Here is a 27,461-nt window from a genome sequence, read left to right as displayed (position 1 = left end):
CGCTTGGATCTCTATTTAGGTGCTGCCTGCGAGCAGCTCGGGGCTGTGTTTTGGTGTCCTGACGTTGAATGAATAAACATCTGAATGAGATCTTGCTGCGGTCGTCTGGTCCTTTCCCCTGAAATGCTACAATATATATGACTGTTTTTTTTTTCTGGAATGCGGTCAATAAATAACAGAATGAGAGCTACATTGCAATATTACAGAGGAAAGCAATAGACTCAACACGCGTTCATTACTAGACAAATAACAACCCCATCTGATCTTTTTTGTAATCTGATTTTTTACCCCAATGTATTACAGTGCTTATTATTGCAATATGTGTACATTATAATACGAAATGCCTGAATAAATCTGCACCATTGAAATAAGACACTCATTGCACTGCAGTTTGAGCCATTTCAGGTTTTCTGAGCTGCAGGCTCTGTACACATTGTACTGATGTAACAGAAAAAAGAAAATGTCTCGTAAAAACTGAAATGGGTCTTCAAAGTCCTATGCAAGGAGAGTCTTATTTCCATCCCTGTAGCGTGTATTATATTCTTGAAAACAAATGTGTCAATACAGTTGTCTCCGAGAACACCCCTTGGAAAGCAAGTGAAGTGTTCTTACAGAGTTGACCACCGGACACAATATGACAAGGCCAATCACGATATGAATCAATAAATACAAATGTATTTATTACTTATTTCATGATGCACGTGCATCAACATATGAAATGAACAGAATAAGTAAGAGAAAAGCAATAGGCAAGGATATGTTAATAAACTATAATAATAACAGACAAACTAAACTAACTGATGACAAACTAAATTAACAAAGCACCCCTACATACATACAGCAGCAGCTCTAACAGTAATTATGAATACAGGAACACTATTCAAAACAAGCATACATTTTAACACATTAACACAGCACCCCTACACACATTAAAAAATGCAGCAGCAGCTCTAGATTAATTATGAACACAGGAGCAATATTCATAATATTCATGACAATACAGAAATGGAAGATGAAGCGCTTCAGTTAGTTTTGACTTCTGCTTTACTTTTAAGAAGACAATGTCGTAAACATGCTTATATGCGAGAAATCCACCTCAAACGACTCAATTTCTGCAAAAATACTTCTCAGGTCAATTGGACGCTGACAATGTGTTGATAGGGCGATAACCTAGCAACAGGTTTTCAGTCGAGCAACCGGCCTTCACCCAAGTATAACACGAAAATGAATGACGAAACAAGCATTGGTTTGTGATGTTGACAGTCACTGTAATTGTTAATTATATACAATTAAGTATATAAGAAGAAAAACGGTCCGGTCCAATCTTCCTAATCAGGACTCTTCATGAGAAATTAAAACTCCTGCTCACTTGTACAGTCTCTTGCTGCACACATTTCCATTCATGCTGCAGTTTGTAAAAGTAAAGCTAATTCAGCGGTGTTAATAACTGTCTTGTTTATTTTGCCAAACTTTCCCCACAAAAAATATAAAAACAAGAAATATCTGGCAAGGCAGAAAATCTTCCCGGAGCAAACAGATTTCTGGTATCCCTGGTTTCTAGCATCCCCCCCCCCACCCGTGCCTTCAAATAATAAAAAAAAAAGAATGGGGCCTGTCCCTGGCCCACCTGTAATTCAAGCACTGACGTATGTAATCTGGTTTCACAATAAAGTTGACATTATTGCAACCTTTATTAAGCATATGTATTTAACAGTATTTAAGCGCGTGTGTGAAGGTGTATTTGTGTGTTTGGGCAGTCGCGAACTTCGCCTGCAAAGGACACTGATGGTAATTGCGTGACACGTGTATAAGGGAGTGTGACGAAGTGCCCGCCCCTGTGTGTATTTTGTGTGTTATGTGTTGTATGTTGCGTGTGTTAATGTTGGTGTATAGTCATTGGTACACAGGATATAAACGGGTCTGTGTTTCACGTGTATTTAAAAATGTAGATTTGTATTTAAGCACGAGGAGGGCACAAATCACTTCATGTGCTGGTTAAATGTAATATGTGAGCACGGGGTTGCACGTAATTCATTCACGTGCTGGGATTCAAGTGAATAATTAATTAGTAATTGAATCCCAGCACAACAGTATATATAGACACATTTTCATTCGTGTCCTGTTTTTGTGTTTAAAACCTTTTATTTTCTGTTCTGTTTATTTATTAAATGCTGAGCGAAAGCATTCGCTCAGCTCCACCAAACTCTACCTCTCGTTTTGTTTATTTACTTTCTGGCTCTGGTCTGACGCCACCCACTCCGGCCATCTTTGTGACAGGGAGGTAGCACACTTAGTGAGAACTGGGAGAAAGTGGGCAGCAAAGGATGTGGTGGAAGATGCAAAGTCTGTCCTTCATATCAGTGATATCATGGAGCAAGTACAACAGGGAAGAGGAGGCCTTGGTCTCAGTTCGACTCCCCCGAGAGGCATAAAGCAGCTCCAGCTGAAAGGAGGAAGCTGGTAGTTACTGAAGTGCAAAAGCAGGGGAGAGGATGTGTCAAGGCGGTGTCCCAGGCTAAGCAGGGAGCATGGCTGAGATGGGAAAATGTGGAGCAGTGTAAGATTGGCTGGTGAGACCTATGAACAATGGAACAGATGAAGATCAACTTCCTAATCAGGACCACAGAACCTGACAGTGTGGGTAGGACAGAACCCTGCATGTCCTTTGTGTTCATCACTGGCTACCATGAAGCACATTCTTACAGGATGTAAGGTGGCTCTGAACCTGAGTTGCTTCACTTGACAACATTCCTCCGACTAGGAGAGCAACCAGCAAGAAAAGTTATTAGAACTAAGAGTCACCTGGGACAATTGGAAGCTGCTAGAGATTGGAGAATGTAGGTAGATGTTGGCCAGTGCCTTATTTTCCCACCCGAGATTGCTTTAACTACCCTTTGATCTAACATTGTCCTGTGGTCAGTCTCAGCATGCCTTGTTCTCCTGGTGGAGCTAACAGTACCATGGGAGGATTCCGTGGAAGAGGCATACGAGGGGAAGGAACTCCAGTATGCTGAAATAGCTGCTGGGGTGGAACAGCGGGAGTGAAGAGTCTGGATTTCTCCAGTAGAGTGGGTTGTCTGGTATTTGTCACGCACTCCATTACCCGGCTTCTCAGAGATATTGGAGTCAGTGAACAGGAATTGCAGCATATAGTGAAGGCTCTATCTGAGGAAGCAGAGAGAAGTAGCAACTGGGTCTGGTTGAGGAGGAAAGAGGTCAATTGGGGACCTCAAAAGATAGGTGACTGGAAGTTAAAATCAATGAAAAGGAATGGATGGCTAAGGTAAGTAAACTGTCAAGCCTTCCTAAGGTGATGTGGGCTAGTCGACATGAGGGGCCCACCTGATGACCCCTGCGAAGTGCCCCACCAAACCCATCCCAGACGGCTGCCATGCTGAGGCCCTAGGGAGGTCGCACTTTGGTTGTTAACTGGAGCCAGCATCGCTGCCATTGTGTGTGCTGATGCGCCAGGGAGGCTGCAAATACGCTGATACCTGGAGTCAGCATGACACTTCAGCCATCAACACTGGGCCAATAGGAAATCTTCGTTTCTTGGTGGAGGAAAAGCAGTGAAGGCTCATATAGTACAGCAAAGCTATGTCTTTGTTGGTTGTCACCACTACTATCTAATTTTATCTTGGAGAAAGCTGAGTCCAATATTAGCATGAAATAAATAACAGCTACTCTCATGTATGAAAATCTATTCCAAGCGTTAGATATTCCTTTACAAATGTCAAAAAGCTATCATTTGAACAATGTTTTGGCTTTCAGAGTGACATAGTTGTGGTGTCAAAGGGGGAGGAAGATTAACACCCCATCATGTAAATAAACTAAGATGTCTAGATTTTAATATCATAGAGCAGGGGTTTTCAACCGGGGGTACGCGTACCACTGGGCATACTTCATGGGGGGTATGCAGGACGACTCCAAAATAAAAATGAAAGTAACAGAAAATCATGATCTTAAACTATTTCTTTAAACGGTATTATATATTATCTCTAAACCAGTGTGCATAATTATTAACATTTTGTTTAGCAGCTCAAAGGTTAGTACAGTGTAGTTTAAAAAATTATCATCCACCTGTACACATGCGTGATTTCAATTGAGCGGAAGTCCACTCTGATCAGGGTAGGTGAAGCATGCGTCTGGCGATTCTGTCAAAGGAGAGCTCTGCTCATGAACTTTGCAGTTTTCAACTCGTTGTATAATTGAATACTGATCAGTGAATCACAATCTTCCTGGATTTTTTAGAAGTACAAATGTTTTCCGGTAAACATATCGGTAAATAATAATCACAATACATACTTTGACGGTTTCTGTTTTATTTATTAGGCACGTCTGCATTTTAGTAACAGCAATAGCGAATTTGGTTGAATTTGTTTTCGTTGTCTGATAGAGTACATCCAGATTATCCTGTGTACATTTCTCACTTGCATTTCTTACTAGCTCAGGTATTTTTCCAAGTAGTAGTCTAAAACATAAAAAATAAGTTGAAATCTCAGAGCTTATTATCCAGCAAATAAACAGAAAACAACATTTTAAGTAGTATATTTGGTCAAAGTTGACACTGATTTGTGAGCCATAGTTAGCCATATTAAGCATTATACTCAACCTCTCTAAATCTGACCTCCTTTTCTTTCCCTCCTCCTCCTCCCCCTCCTCTGATCTCTCTAGCTCTGTTCCTCTGGAATCTACCACACTCTCTCCCTCCTCCTCAGCGAAGAACCTCAGAGTCACCCTGAACCCCTGCCTCTCTTATTCCCAGCACATCTCCACTCTGGCACGCACCTGCCGATTCTTCCTGAGCAACATACGAAGAATTCGACCCTTCCTCACCAACTATGCCACCCAGCTCCTGGTCCAGGCCCTGGTACTCTCCCGCCTAGACTACTGCAACTCCCTCCTGGCTGGCCTCCCTGCATCCACCACCCGTCCGCTCCAGCTCATCCAGAACTCCGCTGCTCGCCTGGTGTTCTCTCTGCCTCGCTTCTCCCATGCAACTCCACTGCTCTGCTCACTCCACTGGCTCCCAATCACCACTCGCATCCAGTTCAAGACTCTTGTACTAGCCTATAGATGCCTTGACCAGACTGCACCCAGCTACCTCCTGACCCTCATCTCTCCCTACACCCCCACTCGACCTCTCCGCTCCTCCTGCACTAGAAGACTGGCTCTACCTCCTTTATGCTCCCCTGCCTCCAGAGCCTGCTCCTTCTCCACCCTCGCCCCGCAGTGGTGGAATGACCTTCCTACAGATGTCAGGACTGCCCAGTCCCTGACCACCTTCCGGCGCCTCCTCAAGACTCACCTCTTCAGACAGCACCTGTAGAACTCCTCTTTTTTCCCCTGGACACTTATCACTCTTCCTTAAATGCGCTTTACTTGCTCTTATCTGCCCCCTATTTTTACTGCATTTAATCCTTTAGAGTACTTTAATCTGTCAAGTGTTATTTAATCTATAGTATTTTGTATTTAATTACAGTATATCCTGATGTAACTATCACTGACACTGTTATCTGCTCCGTTATTGAATCGTATTTTGTCATATTTGTACTTGCTAGAACCAAAGTCAATGTATTTATCTTGCTCTTAATTGTATTATTACTTGTACTGTGATCCTTGAAATGTATTTTTTTTTTTACGACTGTAAATCGCCCTGGATAAGGGCGTCTGCTAAGAAATAAATAAATAATAATAAATACTGAGTGTTCAAACAATTTTTACTGTATCTTCAGAAAAGTTCCTGAATTTCCATAAAAAGTATGCATTTGTACAAATCAACTGTTATTTATTGACTGTAGTTATAATCTTTTGCAGTAATAATTTAATTACATCAATCTTACATTCAAGTTATAGTCAGTGACATTATATATGGTAAATGCTGAAGTTGTAACCTAGTACAGTGTATAATACATATACACGATGTATATAATGATGTTGGACAAAACATCAGCAAAATGGAGCATGTTAGTGTAAATGGGCTGTTCCTTATGCGATTGATCCATTTGTTATGCAAATCTGTAATATACAAAAGCTGCGTCTCCCTGTTACAAGTCAATTTTGATCACTATGATAGAATATGCTTTGTTAAAATAACTTATGTTTCATAAGGAACAGTGCAAACTCAATGGATGATTCTAGAGAACAGTTGAATCAATGATGTCCTGGCTGCCCATGGTGAAATTACAGCCAATCAACAGTGTCGTGGCAGGTGTTTTAAATGTTTTGTCCAATCTCTGTGTGTGTGTGTATATATATATATATATATATATACACAAAGTATATATATATATATATATATATATATATATATATATATATATATATATATATATATATATATATATAGTGAGACAGAAGGGAGGGGGTTAAAGCCTCCCTGAAGAAAAACATGTGCGGAATGCACATTTGTTTAGCTTAATTGTATTTGTTATTGTTTAATTGTTTTATTGCTTAATTATTCCCTGCACCTGGAGATCATTATTAAATTAGAACCAGGTGCAGGGTATAAAAGGGGAGCAGTCAGTTTGTTTGGGGCTGTGGTGGAGAAGGAGGCAGAAGAGGTGTGCTGCTTCCTAGCAGTCGTGAGGTAAACAGTGTGCTGTATTAAACCTGTGTGGTTTTTGTTTGGTGGGGAAACGGCTTAGACGTCCTGCAAGTTAGTCAGGGAATAATCTGTGTAGTCAGCGCTCCAAAATTGGAGTTAGATGTTTATTTTGTGTTTGTTTTATTTTGTGTGAATTAAAAGTGCGCATAAGCGCTGAACCTCTAATTTCTGTGTGTTGGGTCAGTTTTTAAAGGGGCTAGAACCTGAGCTGGTGCGAATCGTGTGACATTTGGTGTCAGAAAGTGTGGGCGCCCCTACGACCCAGAAATGGACATTGCGGAACTGATAAGGAGTTTGGAAAAGTTCACGGCAGAGGCGACTCGCAGGCAGCGGGATAGCAACTGGAGATTGAAACAAGAGCTGGGGCTGCCAGAACCGCAGCTTTTGGAGCTGCCGTCCCGAGAGAGCCAGAGGGGGAGGAGCTGCCGTCCTGAGAGCCAGAGGGGGTGGAGCTGCCGCCGCCCGAGCCAGAGGGGGAGGAGCTGCTGTGGCCCGTTAGAGGGGGAGGAGGTGAGGAGCCTGCCTCCACCACAGCCCCGACCACCACCCCTGCGGTCCAGTCTGGCGCCGCTGCGTCCGGTCCCTCTCCCCTTGCTCCTGGACACCCTTCCGGTTTGCTTGGACCTCCTTTCGCTAGACCTGGAGCCCAGGAGTCTGCAGAACTGGTCACAGTTCTCCACCTGGTTCCCTGCTCCGCTCCTCCCAAGCACCAAGACGTCGCTGCGCTGCTCCCAGACGTCGCTTGAGCTCCCCCTGGTCACTACTTTGATCCCCCTGGGTGATTGGATGTCGCTGCACCGGGCCCCAGCTGCAGACCTCTGCCCGCTGCTGCAACCTCCAGTGCCCCAGTTGTCGCTCCGGTCGCCCCTGACAAACCGGTGGGGTCCCTCGTCGCAGGTGCGCGGTCCCTACCTGGCGGGGCTGGAACGTGGACCGGCCCACCCTCAAGTCTGCCTGTGGAGGAGGGCGAAGAGACATTGATAGACTCAAGGGTGGGTGGTTGTGTTTTAGGGGAGGAGGTGGCCGTCGAATGGCTGGTGTCTTGAAAAGACAAGGGAGGGGGGAGGGGGGGGGGGGGTGGATGTGTGAGACAGCAGGAAGGGGGTTAAAGCCTCCCTGAAGAAAAACATGTGTGGAATGCACATTTGTTTAGTTTAATTGTATTTTGCTTAATTGTTTTATTGCTTAATTATTCCCTACACCTGGAGATCATTATTAAATTAGAACCAGGCGCAGGGTATAAAAGGGGAGCAGTCAGTTTGTTCGGGGCTGTGGTGGAGAAGGAGGCAGAAGAGGTGCTCTGCTTCCTAGCAGTCGTGAGGTAAACAGTGTGCTGTATTAAACCTGTGTGGTTTTTGTTTGGTGGGGAAATGGCTTAGCCGTCCTGTGAGTTAGTCAGGGAATAATCTGTGTTAGAGTTAGATGTTTATTTTGTGTTTGTTTTATTTTATGTGAATTAAAAGTGCGCATAAGCGCTGAACCTCTAATTTCTGTGTGCTGGGTCAGTTTTTAAAGGGGCTAGAACCGTGAGTGGTATGAGTCCGTTTATATATTGTATACACACACACACACACACACCCCCAACACACACATTGCGAAGTCAACTTCATTTTTCATCCACAAGAAGGAATTGTCAGAAAAGATGCTTGATTAATAAAACCTTGCTGGTTGAATACTTTGCCCTCAGTATTAACAGTGGAAAATATGTAGTCAGCAAGGGTTAACCCCTACAAAAGTTTACCACAGTAAAAGAATAGCAGTGTAATAAATCCCAGGGAGGTATGGTAAAAATATGACAAACCATAGAAAACTATGGTAAATACATAGTATAAACATGGGAAAATTGCTAAATTACCATGTACATTTATCATTGTAATATTGTCTTGTCATAAGCAATCTGTGAAACCAGTTACCAATAAAACATGACTAAATGACTGTGGCAAAGTGCCCCGCCCCTGTGTGCATTTGTGTGTTCTGTGTATGTATGTATGGGTGCGTATGTTAATGTTGGTGTATAGATTGATCCACGGGATATAAACGGGTCTGTGTTTCACGTATATTTAAAAAGTGTAGATTTGTATTTAGGCACGAGGAGAGCACAAATCACTTCACGTGCTGGTTAAATGTAATATGTGAGCACGGGGTTGCACAGAATTAATTCACGTGCTGGGATTCAAGTGAATAATTAATTAGTAATTGAATCCCAGCACAATAGTATATATAGACGCACATTTCTTGCACTCAGGGTTAGGTGTTCAGAGAGTGGAGAACGGGTGAGAGAGAAGGAGAGTTAAAAGCGTAATTATAAATATAATAAGTGTTTTGTTTGTACTCACCGTGTTAGTCTGTCTGTCCTGCACCGTCTGTTTAGTGTTTAGTCCGTTTTGTCTGTCTCTTTATTTTGGCGCAAGTGCCGTGTCCCGTGTTTTGTGCTGTTTACAACCCTTTTATTTGTTATTAAACGCTGAGTGCAGCCATTGCACTCGGCTCATCATCACAACCACCGTCTCTCTGTATTCCTTCCTGCTTCTGGTCTGACGCCACCCACTCTGGCCGTCTTTGTGACACGTGGTGTCATCGTGGGATAGCCGCGCCTCCAAGCGTCAGACCAGGAGGGGTTTTGTTTAAAAAAAAAAAAAAAAAAAAAAAAGAGAAAAATATAATGGCAGAAGACGCCACAAAATGGCGGGACTGGTTCCTGGAGAATGCTGGGCTGGAGGCCCAGTCTCTGCCCATAGTCGTCCAGGCCCTGTGGATGATGGACAGTGAGAGATGGGAGGCCTATCAGCAGGAACACACCCCAAACACCTTGGAGGAAGGTGTGGAGTTTGTCCTCAGCTACCTGGGGGCAACCATAAATGGAACAGCAGCCCAGGTAGCAGGACCACCAGCAGAGGAGTACCTGCTGTCCCCATCTCCACCAGCAGAGGGTGAGTACCTGCTGTCCCCATCTCCACCAGCAGAGGGTGAGTACCTGCTGTCCCCATCTCCACCAGCAGAGGGTGAGTACCTGCTGTCCCCATCTCCACCAGCAGAGGGTGAATGCCTGCTGGTTTTGCCTTCACAGCCCAAGCGGGAGGCAGAGACGGATAAAGAGGTGAAGGACAGGGAGGAGGAGTGCCGCCTAAGGGCCAGGCATCCACGGCGATGTAACAAGCCATCGCCGGGGTGCCTCCTCTGCGACCAGGATCACCTGTTCGCCCACTGTCCCTTCCGCAGCTATGGGGAGGAGCCTGAGCGTCCACAGCCCAAGCGGGAGGAGCCTGAGCGTCCACAGCCCAAATGGGAGGAGCCTGAGCGTCCACAGCCCAAATGGGAGGAGCCCGAACGTCCTACGCCTGAGTGGGAGGAGCCCGAACGTCCTACGCCTGAGTGGGAGGAGCCCGAACGTCCTACGCCTGAGTGGGAGGAGCCCGAACGTCCTACGCCTGAGTGGGAGGAGCCCGAACGTCCTACGCCTGAGTGGGAGGAGCCCGAACGTCCTACGCCTGAGTGGGGGGAGTCGGTGCGTCCACAGCCCAAGAGGGGGGAGTCGGTGCGTCCACAGCCCAAAAGGGAGGAGTCGGTGCGTCCACAGCCCAAAAGGGAGGAGTCGGTGCGTCCACAGCCCAAAAGGGAGGAGTCGGTGCGTCCACAGCCCAAAAGGGAGGAGTCGGTGCGTCCACAGCCCAAAGGGAGGCAAGTCGGGGCTTCCACAGCCCTGGGACCCAAGCCACCAGCAGAGGGAAAATGCCTGCTGGTTCAGCCCCAAGAGCCGGAAGGGGAGGGGTTACAGGCTCAACCCCCTGAGAATTTTTGGGGGGGAGAAGGGCAGGATGCTGGTGTCCCCCAGCAGCCTCTCGCTATGCTGCTGAAGGCAGCACGGCGCACACATGCCCAGCCGCCACAGCAGAGGGAGCCAGCACCGCCAGGAGCAGAGGAGCTGGAGCTGCCTCTGCCTCCACCACCTCCAGGAGCAGAGGAGCAGGAGCTGCCTCTGCCTCCACCACCTCCAGGAGCAGAGGAGCAGGAGCTGCCTCTGCCTCCGCCACCACCACCGCAAGGAGCAGAGGAGCAGGAGCTGCCTCTGCCTCCGCCACCACCACCGCAAGGAGCAGAGGAGCAGGAGCTGCCTCTGCCTCCGCCACCACCACCGGAAGGAGCAGAGGAGCAGGAGCTGCCTCTGCCACTTCCAGGAGCAGAGGAGCAGGAGCTGCCTCTGCCTCCACCACCGCCAGAAGCAGAACAGCAGGAGCTGTCTCTGCTTCCCGTACTTCCACCACGGGGAGTACGGTGGCTGGAGCCCCAGAAAGGGGAGCTGTCGGCCACAAAGAAGGGGGAGGAGGTCTGGAGACCACTTTCCCCAGCAGCAGTTTCGCTGCAGGAGTTCTTGTGGCCGGAGCCCCACAGGAGGGAGCTGCCGGCTATGAAGAAGGGGGAGGTCGGGGGACCACCTGCCCCCGCAGCTTTTTCGCTGCAGGACGGGACCAGCATGCTGTCAGCCGTGCCACTACCGGCAGGGGAGCTGACAGCATTTCCAGCCATGGGCCCACTGAAGCCTCCCTTCCCAGCCCGAGACTTTGGCCTGGACTGCTGGGTATTTAAGGGGGGAGGTGGCCGTTGAGGCCATGTGTGCTGCGCACAAGGGGGGGTATATGTGGCAAAGTGCCCCGCCCCTGTGTGCATTTGTGTGTTCTGTGTATGTATGTATGGGTGCGTATGTTAATGTTGGTGTATAGATTGATCCACGGGATATAAACGGGTCTGTGTTTCACGTATATTTAAAAAGTGTAGATTTGTATTTAGGCACGAGGAGAGCACAAATCACTTCACGTGCTGGTTAAATGTAATATGTGAGCACGGGGTTGCACAGAATTAATTCACGTGCTGGGATTCAAGTGAATAATTAATTAGTAATTGAATCCCAGCACAATAGTATATATAGACGCACATTTCTTGCACTCAGGGTTAGGTGTTCAGAGAGTGGAGAACGGGTGAGAGAGAAGGAGAGTTAAAAGCGTAATTATAAATATAATAAGTGTTTTGTTTGTACTCACCGTGTTCGTCTGTCTGTCCTGCACCGTCTGTTTAGTGTTTAGTCCGTTTTGTCTGTCTCTTTATTTTGGCGCAAGTGCCGTGTCCCGTGTTTTGTGCTGTTTACAACCCTTTTATTTGTTATTAAACGCTGAGTGCAGCCATTGCACTCGGCTCATCATCACAACCACCGTCTCTCTGTATTCCTTCCTGCTTCTGGTCTGACGCCACCCACTCTGGCCGTCTTTGTGACAATGACCCATAGATAAAATCACACAAACAAATGTCATTTTAAACAAAGCAAAAGTAGGCACAATTGTAGTATAACAGGTTAGACCAATTACCATGAGCAAACTCAGTGGTTTGGTTTGTAAAAGGGTCTGGTAAAAGGTCCAGTCTAAAAAGTAATGGATTGTCAAAAGGTAGTCTAACAAAACAGACTTGATTCAAGTTTTACAGTGGACTGTAAGTTAAAGGTACACTTCATGTAATCTACTAATATATGCAAGTTATGTATGTTTCTCTATTGTTGTGTTTGCTTAGATGAAGCATTATTTGCTATGCTATTCCGCAAAAAGAATGCAGACTGAGGAGAACTGGGTAGGGAAGCATTGCAGTATTGCACAAGCTTCACCCATGGGTTTCTGAATAGTAAGTAAGCAAGGCAAATAATGATATAAGCAGTGCCTGCAATAAAGAAAGATACATCATGCACATATCAGGATATTAAATATTAGTAACATGTAGATAATATAAACTTTAACATTCTGTCAGTACCTTTTATCCATACCTGGCAGAAATCCTAAAGAATCCAGAACATTTTTCACACAGTTGGAGTACAGATTGCCATTTCAGTCATATATAGGATATGTTTATCATTTACTTCTTAATACATGTGAAGCAGCTACAAAATACAGCATATATATATATTCTTCAAGTATATAATAATTACTAACATTTATCCTAAATGAATGAATAAATACAGAAGTTTAAGATGTGCATGTAATCTTGTGTTTTCATGTTATTCATTTTGTGCCATTAAACTTGATAATTCACATACCTCAGTAAATCATAACTGACAGTAACAACACTATAATCGACAAAACATTACACATTTAATGAGCCATTCTCTAGATAAAAAAGGAAAGGGAAGATCGCTTGTCCCTCGTTTCCATACACTGACAGTTAAGTTGCTTGTTAACCTTCATTAGACCTCCCTAAAGACTCTCACATATTTTGCAGGTTCCAAAAGCTTTTTTGTTAATATTTAAGTATTGTTGTATAAACAAAACTTACATCAATCTACATATAATTTATTTTGCCAATGTACGCTTTTGCAATCGGTATCTCTCAACTTAGTTGTCATTTCACAAAAAACCCAAACAGAACATAAAATTTTCTGCCATTTCATTTGTTTACTAAGAGTAGAAAGATATTGATAGAGTGCCATTTACAACTCCATTTTGTGCAAGAAACCTATATATTTAGTTTAAAATGGAACCCAAAACAGGTTAGCTACATTATTTGCTAAAATAAAAGGTTGTTTTTTTGTAGTCTTTTTTTTTTTTTAATACATATATTATTTGATTGACTGAATCACTAAAATATGACAATTTTAAACGTACTAAAATGTGGCCATTTTAGCCTTTATCTCTCAGTGTGTATTTTTTAATTTTTTTTTTACTTTTTTTGTAACTTCAGTCAACAGATGACTTGTAGCTTCCATTGCATGCTATGTGTTGTACGTGACACTCCTTCTGTAAAGTGCTTTGAACCAGTATTGGAAGGAGTTATCTCTATTGTTAGATACTTGTAGTGGAAATCAGTTCTGGGTTTGCTTTTAGATCTTTAAATTAATTTTCCTCACAGCTGGGTATATGGTTCTCTAGATACAGCAGTCTCTGTGTATAGAAACACCTAAGAGAACACTTCGGCTTAGGGAACAACCTTGTGGTGAAACTCAATTTTCCCATTGTAAATGCTCCGCCTAAAGGAACAGGAACTTCGCTTAAAAGAACACCTTTTTGGCACCAATAGCGATTCGTTGCTAACCGATTCACAACTGATACAGTACAGTTTTGTAACAAGATACCTGATCATTAAACTCAGATTCAAATGGTTTATTCAGTATTTTCAAAACTGACTTGTCATCACCAGAGTAATCTAGAGCTGCTGCTGCATTTTTAGGGGTGTAGGGGTCCTATGTTAATAACCACTGTGTTAAAATCAATTCTCATATTCATAATTACTGTTACAGTCGCTGCTGCATTTTTACCATATGAAGGGGTGCTTTGTTAATTTAGTTTGTCAGTTTATTTATTAACGTTAGTTTGAGTCAGTTTATTATGTTCATTAACATACGCTTGCCTATTGCTTTTCTCTTAATCTGTTCTTTTTTTATGTTGATGCACATGCGTCATGACATAAGTAATAATACTTATTGGTTGTCCTTGGCATATTGTCTCCGGTGGTCAACTCTGTCTTAGAGAACACTTTGGCTAAGAGAACACTTCACTTGCTTCCCCGAGGGGTGTTCTCTTAGCCAGAGACTACTGTATAGTGGAAAACACAGAATACTGTTACTGGTTACCTGAATTGAGCACTTATTATAATAGCTGTACAATGAAATGTGCTCATGTTTGTATATCTTTATTTTGATCACCTAAACCTGTTGATTCAATAAGGTTTTAGATTTTACATTGGTTGAAGATAAATTAATGCAGTTTTTGATTGCAATTTCCATTGATTCTATTAAGTGGTTTTCACTGTATGCTCAGGTGCCTCCATTGTATCACTGTTGCCAAGTGATATGCATCCCACACAGGGGATAACCAGGGAGAGTAGGAAGCTTAATTGGGCAATCACGAACTAAACTCAGAAAACAAAGCACAGCGCAAAGACAGCAAGAAATTAATTCCTAAATATAATAGCAGCATCTAAATATGTTTCTATATGAACTGTCCATGCTCACAAGGATGGCTGGACACATGGGTAGTTTATTGTTTATGTAACAAGTACAATGAATGAATAAAAGTACAAACCTAAATTGTTGTAATCTATCTTTATTCCGCTCAGCGACACAGCGGAATAAAGATAGATTACAAAATGATAGCTGTTAAAATTAAAATTAAAATAAAAGCTTATTCATGCTGTAAAAATACATGAAAAAGTAAATATATATAAAAAAAATACATTTCGAGTGACCTCAGGGGGCAGTTTCCTGTTACAGACTTGGATCAGAAGCAAAATGTTGTGCTGTTTCACTTCAACACTCTCTTTCTCTGTCCCTCCTCAGTTTTTATATTGATGTTTCGTGGGAGACCAGTGCTGATTTTAACAGGATGCCATTGGTGGGTGGCTCAGACGGGCTCTCAACAGGAACCTGAGGGCAACAAGGAAGTTTAAAAAGCGTGGGTTAGCAACTGTTACTGAATTGCATGATTCCAACCCGAACATAGATAGGGGTCTAGCCTTTGACATACAGCAATGTAAAGCAGTTGGCTCTCACTTTAACACAAACTGGTAATTATATAATTCTGTAACCTGCTGTGTGTTTATGGGTGAGTATTTAATTAGTATTACTGAGCTAAATTGATTTAGTTCTCAGCGTGTGAGAACCATAACCTTTTTAGAAACACTGTGGTGCTGGTAACCTAGCTACAAAAGTAGTAAAACCTGGCCTCATGCTCCAACTAGGATTTTTTCAGCAAATGTTTTTAGATTATTAATAATATAATAAAGCACATAAAAATGTCAATGTGTTATCCTCCTCTACCACCAACAAAGTAAATAAAAAAAATATATTTTGTTACTTACTGCTTGTACAGCTTTGTTTGTAATCCCCATATTAACATTGTGTCTTTTCAACTCAGATTTGATTAAGGCTGTAAATTAGAAAAAGTGTTAAAATGCATATGATGTGAAAAAACTATAAATAAAGTATCTTTAAATGTAATTGTTAAAAAGTAAAAGGTCAGAAGTATTTACAAACAATAAAAGACCAAGACTGTTATTTCAGTTACAAGCTACCTCCCCATTAAAACACAAGCTTCATTAGACCTTGTCATTAGAGCACTCTGAGAGTCTAACACTACAGACCATGCTTCTGCTATTTGTAGCAGTAATAATATACAATTCAGAGCCCAAACATGAAAAGCTTTAAAAAATATAACCTTGAAGCTCTATTACAGCTCAGGAAGCAAACAATAGTCTTTTTGTGTTTAGCGATAAAGACAAGCTCAAAAAGTATCTTGTGCCTTGTCCCATAATATTGGACCACCAACCTGTTAAAATGACTCCTATAAAGATCCAGACACAGAGGAAAATATTTCCGGCAAGGGGATTATAATCCGTTGTTAATTTCCCTTGAATTAAGGTGAAAATAATTCCAAATACCTCAAAGGAAAAACAAAAGGGGGGCAATCATCATTTTACAGGCTGTCTGCAAGCGAGCATTACACACTGAAGACAGGTAAGCATTATATTTCATTTAACTTTATAGCAATTGTAACAGGGCGAGGAGCCCTGTACATGTATTTGTTTATTTACTTTTAGAACGTGGTCTTCCCCTCCGCCCCTGTGCAATGTATTGTTTTGTTATTGTTTTATTTATGGTTTATTGTTTTGTAAATATGACGGCGAAGCGCTGTATGTTTTGTTATTGTTTTGTTTTATTTAAAATGTTCTGACAGAGGCGAGATTAGTGCTCGTCCTCTGCCAGGAATAATTAAAAACCTTGTGCAGATTGTGGCCGAGGGGGTAATGAGATAATTGACAATTAACCCCTCGGCCACAGTAAATAAAAGCCTGCAACTCTCTGCACTGTTCAGAGGAGGCACGAGAGCAAGTGGAGCGAGAGAGAAATAGTAATACAGGATCAGTGAAAGCGTTTGCCCAGCCTGACCTGTACTGTTTAGTTGTTTTGTGTTCGAGATTTGTTTTGTTTAAACTTTTGTTTTGCTCTGTGAGCAGTGTTTTCTATTTAAATATTTATTTTATTTTTGTTGTTCAAAATAAACGGCGCGCAGCGTCTTTTTGCAACTGCAGTATTTTGGGGTTTGTTTTCTTTCCTTCACTCTGGCCTGACGTCACCACAACGCCATCCCTGTCACAGCAATGCATATACAACCATCTGAAATGTCCTTGTATCAGATGGAAATTACATTGCATGTAGATTGGCTATACTGATTAAATTATTCTTATTGAACTATTTATTTAATAGATAGTATTGGGTACAGTCAGGCCTCTCACCTCTCGTGGAGCACTCTAGACAATATTCTATATATAATATATAACATTAAACACATTACTTGTGATGCTTCTGAAGTGTGTATTGGTGAGCGATGGAAAGCATACAATGTACTAAGGGCTGTCCATTTTCTCTTTATCCAACTTAAAAATGAATACACATTTTTTAGATGGTCTTGTGTTTGTGACTTGAATTTCTTATCACAAAATGGCAATTGATTTTTTTATTTTTTATTTTTTATTTGGTTAACTCACACGTAGGATAAAGCTGCTTCCTTTTTAAAACTTAAAGACATCATTATCCAGATTCTGCTCAATTTTTCAAAGCTGTGCATGTATGTGTAGTTGTTCCAGGAGCACCCCCAGAAATCTTTCACAAACTGAACCACACCGACATCCCATCTCATGCCGATAACGACTCTGCATCAACATGCTGTAAAGTGTTTCAGCCTATCAGAGTGCTGCATTTTCGTTCTTTCCTGAGTTTCACAGCACCTACACTGTCACATTAGAAAATCGCAATCAAATTGCATCATCATTTCCCTGTCTAAAAATGAATAAACACAGCGCGCTGCCATCGAGACAGAACAGCAACTACAGTGACAGCCAAATAGTCCAAGACAACAATAAAAGGTTCAAATAAAACTATTTGAAATACAGACTTAAACTAGGGGAAAAACTCTCACAAATCTGTTATTCTGGTTCAATTTCTAATAATACTCTCACAACAGTTACAACTAATGTAATCACTACTCACCCCCTAAGCATGTTGTATAAACATAAACTTTTTTTTTATCTTGCACATTGTGACGAAACAGGCAATTCAATAATAATAATAATAATAATAATAATAATAATAATAATACAACTTGGCAATTATGTGCTGGGGGCTCCCGAGTGGCGCATCCGGTAAAGGCACTCTGCGTGGAGTGCAGGATGCGCCCTATAGCTTGGAGGTTGCCGATTCGAGTCCAGGCTATTCCACTGCCAACTGTGGATGGGAGCTCCCAGGTGGCGGTGCCCAATTGACCGAGCGCTGCCCGGGTGGTGGAGGGATTAGGTCGGCCAGGGTGTCCTCGGCTCACAGCACACAGGGATCCCTGTGGATTGGCTGGGCGCCTGCGGGTCTGCCTGTAAATTGCCCAGAACTGTGTGGTCCTCTGACGCTGTAGCTCTGAGGTGGCTGCATGGCAGGCCTGCAGAGTGAAAAGAAGTGGACGGCTGACGGCGCACATTTCGAAGGACGCGTGTGTCCGTCTTCGCCTCTCCCGAGTCAGCATGGGGAATAATTGCCGATTCCAAATTTAACAAAAAAAATTATGCCAATTATGTGTTAATGATTAGGAAATGTATTATTCATTTTAATATAAGACACTGATAAAATTTAAATACTAATGAAACTTGTATAATGTGCATTACCGGGCTCAATCCTGGAAGAACAGCAGAAGATTTTCACTCTTTTTCAAGGCTTCAACCTAACTTACCTGCTTCCGCTTGCTCATTACTACCTCTAAATAAGCAGTACAATCCTATAAGCTTAAAATGTCTGTTTCGCTTCGACCGATCGCACGAGATTATATGTGAGTCCACACTTATGAAGCCGAATTTTTGCAAGCCAATGGTACGCACAGTGCGTACCGTGCGTATGGCTGCAAGCACCAATGGTTAGCTCCCTTCACTGACAGTGACAGTGTTATAATGGTTGTTTTGGTCCTTTACATTTACCCACAGTCTTCTATGCCACCACTGTACCTTGTAAAGTAATGTGTATTTCTTATATGACTGTAGAACCTGTTGAACCTCAGTGAGTCATTCCTAGTTATACAGTTTTAAATTAGGTGAATACATAAAATAGAACTACTCTGCAAAATCAACAAACTTTCATATCTTGGCTCTTCTTTTCTGAAGGACTTTTTTTCTGACGGTTTCCATAGGTACCTGTGCAGAAGCGTTCAGGAGACCAGAAGATGTTCCTTCTGGCACCGGATATGTCATTTCAACTCCAAATTCGAATCCCAGTGGCAGGTATCCTGTCATAAAGAAACTGAAAATAGTGGGAGAGTTTAGGAATAAATCGCCATTCTCCAGTGGAGCAAACTAGAGATTTAAAACACTTTCAGACCTTTTTTTACATTACATACTCTATAAAGATGTACTGCAGTATGCTGAGAAAGTGTACATTTGTCTACTTGACAAACCAAAGAAGCCAAAATCCAGCCACATGTATTTCCTGCTAGGTTAAAGTGAGTAGCTTGAAATGTACCCTTTAATTGTTTGTAATCATCTGACTAGTTATGAGTGCTGTTGCTCCAATATTTTTTCTCTAAATCTGCCTTTACCTGGCTTTGAACTTGCTTTGAAAGGTCATACTGTCACTTGATTTGTAATGGACTGAAGATGGCTGTTCAGTGCCAGCACTTAAGATTCTCAGGCAAGCTCTAAGCAATGTCAATCTCAAAGTAAAGGCTGATTTAGGGAAAATAATAATTATAGCTCCTCATTAAATGCAGCCAGAACCAGTTGCTGCCCATGGTTACGTCAACAGAAACTTCGCAAACAAAAGCGCCTAAAGACTATGGAATTTGCTGAGGATTCTTTAAACAGCTACCAAGTAATTTATTTATCCTCACAGTTAATTCTCCTTTTGTAACCAGTAATCTCTTGCTGTGCGAAAAGCCTAAAATATTAACTTTTGTTTCAATGTTGATTAAAGGAGCTGTCAGTCATCCTAGGGCCCACTATCAGAAAGCTGACAGATCCGCTTATGATTTCTAAATCTCTCTATATCTAAATCTCTCTATATGCTTTACTAAAACTGCATTCCAAGTGAAAGGCACAAGTTTGAATTTGAGACAAATGTCTCTCTTATGAAATCAACAAGGTGGTGAGGGATGCTTTATTGTGCTGATGATATTAAAGTTAAACTGAATGGGCAGTAAAAAGGGGAACTTGGTATTAATTAAACAGCAACTTGGTAAGGGCCTGGAGTGCGACATCTTGACTAATGTATTCTCATTGCTCTTGGAACCACTTTGTAGATCATTTTCTCTTCAGTTCGTTTCAGTTTTACATCCTGGTGACTTTAACAGCACCCCTGTGATAACTGAAATATAAAACGATAAACAAACCGAATCCCAACAAGAAAAAGAACACGGGTTAAGATAACTGTATAATATTTCATAACTATACAAAGGTGCTCTCGAAAGTTGGTATTCTTGATTTTGTCTTAGTTACTATTACAAATGAAGTATTCTGGAATTAATCCTTTATCATAGCAGTAAATAACTTAAAAACACAGTTTTGTACACGTATGAACAATTAATCAGAAACACTAAATGAAATGATAAATATCTTACCCAAGTATTCCTGCTGTAAAAAATACAAGAATGAGGTAGCCAAGATCGAGTGTAAAGGTGAAAATAAGAATTCCAATGAAGGACAGGAGGTAAACAATTAAAGTGGTCCCTCTGGAAAAAGGGAGAGATTAAAACACATCAGTAAAGTTAGAAGAAAGAAACAACTTGGGTAGTCTTCAGATTCCTTACATTATCGCTCACTAGTTTTGTAGTATTGGAATTTTTATATATGTCACACATTTCACACAGGATCCTTGTTAAAAAATGTGGACCCTTATGCATGTCCGTCTGTCTAACTGTCTTTCGCACTCTACACGGTGAATATATTAAACCTGGCCAAACTGCTCTTGCAAAACTCCAGAACTTGTAAAATGAAATCGGTGTGCTTCAAAACTGTATTTTTCTCATTCAACTTGAATAGTGCTTGTGATTATGTTCAAGTGTCTGAGCAGTTACACGCACACGTGCAGAAATTCTTTCCAAATCAGATTAGTTGCTCTAACCAATATTAAAAACCCATTACAGTATAAGTGAATTATAGTAACTTCAAAGGAAACAAATTATCACTAACACAACAAAAAGCATGTTTGAACCTGAAAACTAAGGTTTTAGCAATTTTAGCCATAAGATTAAAACTGATTGCTACCGGCTGAAAAAAAAACTTAAAAACAGTGCCCCTCGACCTACTCCCAGAGTATTTGCATCAGTAAAATACATTAACTAGTACTGGACAGCTGGCTTTGAAAAAAAATCACAAACAGTTCTGCTTATTAGGGCTTAAGGCAACACTTTAGAAGCGAGAACAAACACAACATTTTTTTGTTGTGTTTGTGTTTCGGGGGCGACAATCCTCTGCAGCCGACCTGGGGAGAACCCTGTACCCAAATCAACCCCACTGACCGTTGCAAGGGAATTAGCACCGTACTATGGAGAGCTCAAACCAATCAATCGAATAATCAGTTTGTGGGGGTGTACATTTCATACTATGAATCGATACACCACAACTTCCTGCATAATCGCTGTTGCAGGAATTCATTTTGTAATTAGGCCACTGAGATTTAGGCTTTTTCAGTTATTATTTTATTTATTACTTGAACACCAATAGCAAACAAACAGAACTGTATAAGATTCCAATTGTTTGATCTTTTGGTTGTTTCTGCACAGAAGACATTTTATTTGTGACCGTTTTAATATAATTATTTGCTGCTAGTTTAAAAAATAAACTAACAGAAATACTGTTCTGTAACATATATTGTGTACACGAGTCAACTGAATGTCCTGTGTTAAACATTTTGTGAAATTTGTGTATGATTGTTATTTAATTAACATTTGAATAGAATTGCACATACTTGTATGCTTTAGTGAGATCCAGCCAGAAGCCACAGATAATGGAGCCCACCATCCCAGCAACCACTAGAGTAAGTCCAATACGTCCAGCATTTACTTCTTCATCCTACATAAATTAGTGAAAGCAAGTGAACACAAAAAAGGTTTAAGATCAGATACAAAACATCTTGACCTGCCAAAAAAAAAATCTGGGAGGTAAAGATGTGTCAAAATAACAAAATTACCCTTGGGCATGTTAAAACAAAAAAACAACATATTTGTAACAGATCAAGAGGCAGTAATTTCTGTTTTTGTTTCAAGTAAAATGTTTTATTTATTTATTAAGCTTTAACCATATTTAAGAATACAATTAAATTAATCATCAAGATGTTAGTTATATTCCTGGGTTATTCTTCACTTATTTCTATGGGTGAGTGACTGGCAAACCGTGCATATTTATACTCTTAGGGCTCGATTTATGATCCCTAAAGCTGAAGAAACACAAAGCCACATTGTAGATTGGTACTTGGTTTCAGAAGACTAGGTTTCAGGCCACTGCATGGCACACCAGGGAGACTTGGGGTTTGATACAGAAAAGTTGACACAAACTCAGTCTCCTGGTCTCCTGGAACCCATTTTGGACAGGAGTAGCAAACACACAGAGCCAGTAACTGCAGTTCAGCACCTTGGCACACTTATTTACAAATAAACTCAACTTAGACTTTTCTTTCAGTATTTTTCCTAACACAGGACGGCTAAGCCATTTCCCTGTATATATCTTTATTTTACAAACAAAACACACCTTGTACTATTCAGGCTGGCCAACAGCTTAACTGAAATCTTCTCTTCTCTTTAAACTCATCACGTTCAGGCTTGGCAGGGCCTTCATTGAACCCTCTCTATGCACTTTCTCCAACACACTCTCTATGCACTCTCCCCAAAACAAACATTTATTTGTGATTTTATACCATGTGGCCAGGGATTGCTTGACAATTAATCATCCAATCACCACCTGGCCACATTCCAATCAATTAAACAATTAAGCCAAATTGTGGTCGAGCAGCTGTTGAGTGGCGTGTGTGGTGACGTCACGGACCAGGAAGTACCAGAAACAAAACAATGGATGGGCGGGTAAAGCTGAATGCTACTGCGCTCAGCGTATTTATTAAATAATAAAACAAAACAAAAGATTTAAACAAACAACAAAACAAAAGGGCACGTTGGCCAAACAAATAAACAAACAAATAAGCGTGCTGGTTTTAGCACCAGCACGATACTTAGCAGTTGTTTTCAAATGTAGTTTCTCTCTCTCTTCGCTCTCTCCGCTCCCCGTACTCCCTGCTGTACACTCTCCCCCCAGCACGGACAGCTGCAGGTTCTTATATTCTGGCCGAGGGGTTAACTAGCTGTTAATTATCTTATTACCCCTCAGCCACAGTCTGGATGCGTAAGGATGCGTGACTGTCAGCTAGTTAAATAATCAGTAGCTGATCAGCCACGCATCCTCACAAGGTTTTTAAATTATAAAAACAACAACAAATACGCAGCGTTTTGATCTGCGCCGCAAACAAAAATACAAATAATATATATATATATATATATATATATATATAGGGGTGGGACAATCCGCCACACCAATTTAGTGGGTGGCTGTGCAAATGGTGGCCATCTTGGCCCCAGGCTAGTCCTCCTGAGCCAAGATGGACATCCACCAAACACACTCATCCATGTGCAGGGCCTCTGCTCTGCTACAGTCAGTTTTTGGTAAGACCACAGATATGCAATGTCTATAAGAAAAAAAATGTTTTGTTAATCCTCTGTAGCCTGATAGTTTTTATTCAGTGTGAGTGTTTTCAAGTGTATTATTATTATTATTGTTAATAAGACACAATGTAAATGCAAAAAAAAAAAAAAAAAAAAAAGAAGTACACTACAGCCTAGGGTAATACCTGAGGCACCAAGCTGCCAAGGTGGCTTATGCTGACCTTAAAAGGTAAGTTTTCTTTGCTGTTGTGTTCATTTAATCAACTTTATATTTTCAAACAACTGAGGATTTATCTTTGTTTTTGATGTGGCCAGTTGTGTTTGTTTTGATGTGGTCATTTGTGTTTGTTTTTGATATGGTCAGTTGTGTTTGTTTTACATGTTGCCAGATGATAAGTATTCACAAGCCTTTTGAAAAGCCTGTGTTAAACATACCTTATAGTGCACTATGATCATCTGATTCAGTAGTGTTGACACAGAGTAAAACGACCCAGTCAATATACCTACAAAGAATTAAAGGAAAGCAGAGATTTAAACAAAAAAAGGAACAGTTTTTGGAAGAGATGTTCAGGGGTATGAGATGAAAATGGAAACACCTGCCATTTGTAGCAAACACTTTTTGTGTAAAAAGGCTGTCCTTTTGAACTGATTTAAAAAATGTCAATGACAAACATGATATGCATTCTATAATATAGGAAAGCTGCATGGGTGAGACAAGATGGATAAGACAGCTGATGAAGCGCATTTATTTATTTTAAATCTTAGTTTACCAAAAAAATTACATGTATAATACACACACACACAAGGTCGAATTGGGTACTGTAGCACAGCGTGTGCTGGGAGGGATTTAATTTAAACATGCTGTGTAAATGACACCTGTATTTACTAGGTGATAATGTTGGCTTTATCTTTTATTCTAGTAAATATTTAAGGCGCTGTGACGGAGTACACCCCGCCCCTGTATTATTGTATTTGTATGCGTATGTGGGCGGACAAAGCCGTCCGTCGTAATCTTTACTGTGTTTATGTGCGGGCGGTCGAGAGAGAGAGAAACAATTGCTATATACAATACACTTGTTAATGTTATTGTTTGACCCTTGTGCCCTTTTGTTTGGTGTTCTGCTTAAATCTTTTGTTTTATTATTTAATAAAACACTGAGCGCAGCCATAACCCTTCAGTTTCAGTGACTACTTTGTTTTTGACTGTTACTTCCTGAACTTGACGTCACCACCCACACGCCACACAAAGCCATCTGTGACAGGCGCCTAACCACGGGAGCTGACAATAGATTTCAGAGAAATAAAGTTCACAGAAAAATGTTAATTAAATCAATTTTACTCCTAACATGTGTCTCAGTTGTAATTTGAGATACATGAATGGCTTAACAGGGATCAATTGGTTTGAATTCTTAAAGGAGAGTATAAAATTCAAAAATAATTTGAAACATATTAAGGTTATAGCAGACAATACTTTTCAAACAATGTCATTGACTGTTATTCTGAGTAACAACCTTTATCTTTATAAAAATAAAATAAACAGTATCGGGGGAAATCTAAAGTAAATATGACGTTTAAAATGATAACATTATTTATAAGTTTGAAATAGAGGGGAGAAGTACGAACAGGAGTCTAAATTGCCATTATGCAGCAAATAAATAAACTAGCTGATTGTTGGAATTATACATTTAAAATACTGTATTTGTAATTGAAAACATTTGATGGAACGAATACATAGAAAGGTATACATAGAAAGGAAAAATAATGTGATATCTTGTAACAATTGTAAGTCGCCCTGGATAAGGGCGTCTGCTAAGAAATAAATAATAATAATAATAATAACGCATTTAACCAAATACCCACCATCCCGATAATAGTAAATATGTCCCAAAGTCTCTTAAGGCAGTGTTTTGTAAAGAAAGTTGGGAACTTACCTTTATGATATCCTTTGGATGCCGGCGAAAATTTCAGCTCCAGACTAAATCCTTTGGCGCACGTTGTGTGTGTGGGAGCGAACATTCTGCAGCCCTGCCCTCACCCCTCTCTGTGAAGAAGCGACTCCGTCCTTCTGTCCTAAGTCTATCTCCACTTAGGTTCCAGTTGTTTCCTATGGCCCCGCTTTCTTTACTGCACTTAAATTACTGGCATGGGTTAACTATGTCAATTCCTTTTAAGATTTGTAATACTTTCACCCCTGATACTGTTAACACCTGTGGGTAACCTGATCTATAATGAGGATACATATATGATTACTTTAGAGTGGCAGTGTCTATGGTACCTACCCAGTTTGAAATGCCCACTTGGAATGCTGCCTCACCACTGCAATCAAGAGAACTGAAAATCAACACGTTACCCTTCACTCTCACTGTCAAGCCAATCTTTTCACTCTTTAAGCAATAGATGTTACTAAACCCTGGAGGTAAGGACCTAGACTGGGAAGTCATTGTTTGGCCTCGCTGGACACCTGTCCAGTAGGGCACACTGAAGCACAATGAAGCAATGCCCCTAGATGATTTTACACTCATCCTATGCAGTCCTCCTTGTATGTCCCCAGCCATGACTGGCAACAGGGACTTGAACCACAATTGTATGGCTCACCCTGCACTCCGAACAGCAGTGCCTTTACTATGAGAGCCACTGGGGGACCTTTATTTATGTATTACTCACCATAACTGACTAGCAGAAGCAGAAAGGAAAAGTTCTTGAAGAGGTTGATTATTGATTGCTTGTAGGAGTAATCTTCGGGAGAGCTCTCTGACAGCACAGCCTGAGCCTGGCTTGGCGGGAGTGGAGGCTTTTCCTTAAATACTATAACAAAATAAAGCAGGATCATTAGTAACGTATAAATTAGTAATGTATAACTAGACATATGTAACACTGTACATTGACATATGAAGAGGGGACAAAAAATACTAGATTTTAAATGATACGCCTTTCCAAAATAATAATTTATTATTGGGAACATTTCCTAGTTATGCTATTTTCAGGCATGAACCCACTATGCATAAAATCTCACAAGAGTAAGTTACTTGTAATAATTTACCTCCATGGCATATCCACTATTACAATGTTCCTACTTATTGCCAATTCCTAGGTCTTAGCTACACCAGAGAGCTTTGTACTGTATGACTGCAAACCTGCGTACTCTATCTCGAACACACAATTCAAAAACTTAACTGCAAAATATAATGCTCTACTCATTTATAAAGATGTATTGTGCCAGTCGCACTGGGTGTTAATGCTTCATGATATATTTTGTTTATTCACTCTAATAATGCATTCATGATTGACTTTGGCTTTGTACCCACACACTGCACTCGCTGCAGTTGTTTGTTGTACACACACGCCTTTCATTACTGAAGTGAGTGACTCCCTGTTTAAACTAACAACTGAACTCGGACCACCATTACCATGGAGGCTGTGTTTTTGTTTTGGAAGAAAGTACAGTACGTAATAGATCAAGAGTTTGTCAAGCACAGCTATGCTCTTTTCTGCAAAACCAGCGGAGACGCCGGTTTGCTTTTTCTAGATCGAAACATTTGGGTGATCTTCCGACCAGAAGGCTGGTGGGAACGACTTGAGTGGTCTCCAAATGACTGGATTAAAAATGTATGCATGTCTAAGGAGTCGTATATGCATCTTTGTCATTTACTGAGACATTTCCTGGAGTGCCAAAACACACAGATGAGATGTTCAGTATCGGTGGAAAAACAAGTTGCCGTCCCGTTTGGGGACATGAATTGTACCACATTTTATTTAAGTTGCAAATCCAAAATACAATGTTAGCATTTTTTTTTAATTATTATTATACAGCTTTACTTTGATTAAATAAAAAATACATATATTATATGTATACATTATTTACTATTGTTATGAATTTACTATTCATCAATATTACAAAATCAACTTGGCTCAGCAGGCACTGTGACAGAAAGCGAATGAATCCTAGTCAATTATTTCGGGACTGAAACTCATGGTTTAAATGCTGGCAATACCCATTGCTGGGAAGAGCCAGCATTATTATTTAACGTTCTCAAAACAGAGAACGAACATAAAATAAAGAACCGTTTTGAACCGTAACTTTGTGTCTGTCGTTGTTGGAGCACCTGTATCACCTGTACACCTGAGCACTGCAAGCCACACGTTCACAG

The 27,461-nt window shown here is 41.1% G+C and overlaps 1 protein-coding gene across 1 annotated transcript in view; it reads right to left on the bottom strand.

Moving 5' to 3' along the window:
- Positions 1-11,891: 11,891 nt before the first annotated feature.
- LOC117411017 (heme transporter FLVCR1-like) overlaps positions 11,892-27,461 on the bottom strand; it is a 32,288-nt gene continuing 16,718 nt past the window's right edge. The window contains exons 3-10 of the mRNA XM_034018012.3: positions 25,978-26,118; positions 23,749-23,816; positions 21,573-21,676; positions 20,224-20,334; positions 18,806-18,911; positions 15,904-16,015; positions 15,437-15,504; positions 11,892-15,002 (exon numbers count right to left, since the gene is read on the bottom strand). Coding sequence (XP_033873903.3) covers positions 14,919-15,002; positions 15,437-15,504; positions 15,904-16,015; positions 18,806-18,911; positions 20,224-20,334; positions 21,573-21,676; positions 23,749-23,816; positions 25,978-26,118 — 794 coding nt within the window. The 3' untranslated portion in view covers positions 11,892-14,918. The remainder of the gene's footprint in view (positions 15,003-15,436; positions 15,505-15,903; positions 16,016-18,805; positions 18,912-20,223; positions 20,335-21,572; positions 21,677-23,748; positions 23,817-25,977; positions 26,119-27,461) is intronic.

The sequence above is a fragment of the Acipenser ruthenus genome, chromosome 6 (genome assembly GCF_902713425.1).
Source record: "Acipenser ruthenus chromosome 6, fAciRut3.2 maternal haplotype, whole genome shotgun sequence".
NCBI lineage: Eukaryota > Metazoa > Chordata > Actinopteri > Acipenseriformes > Acipenseridae > Acipenser > Acipenser ruthenus.
Note: the sequence above shows the minus strand (reverse complement) of the source record. Positions and strands in the feature narration are given on the sequence as shown.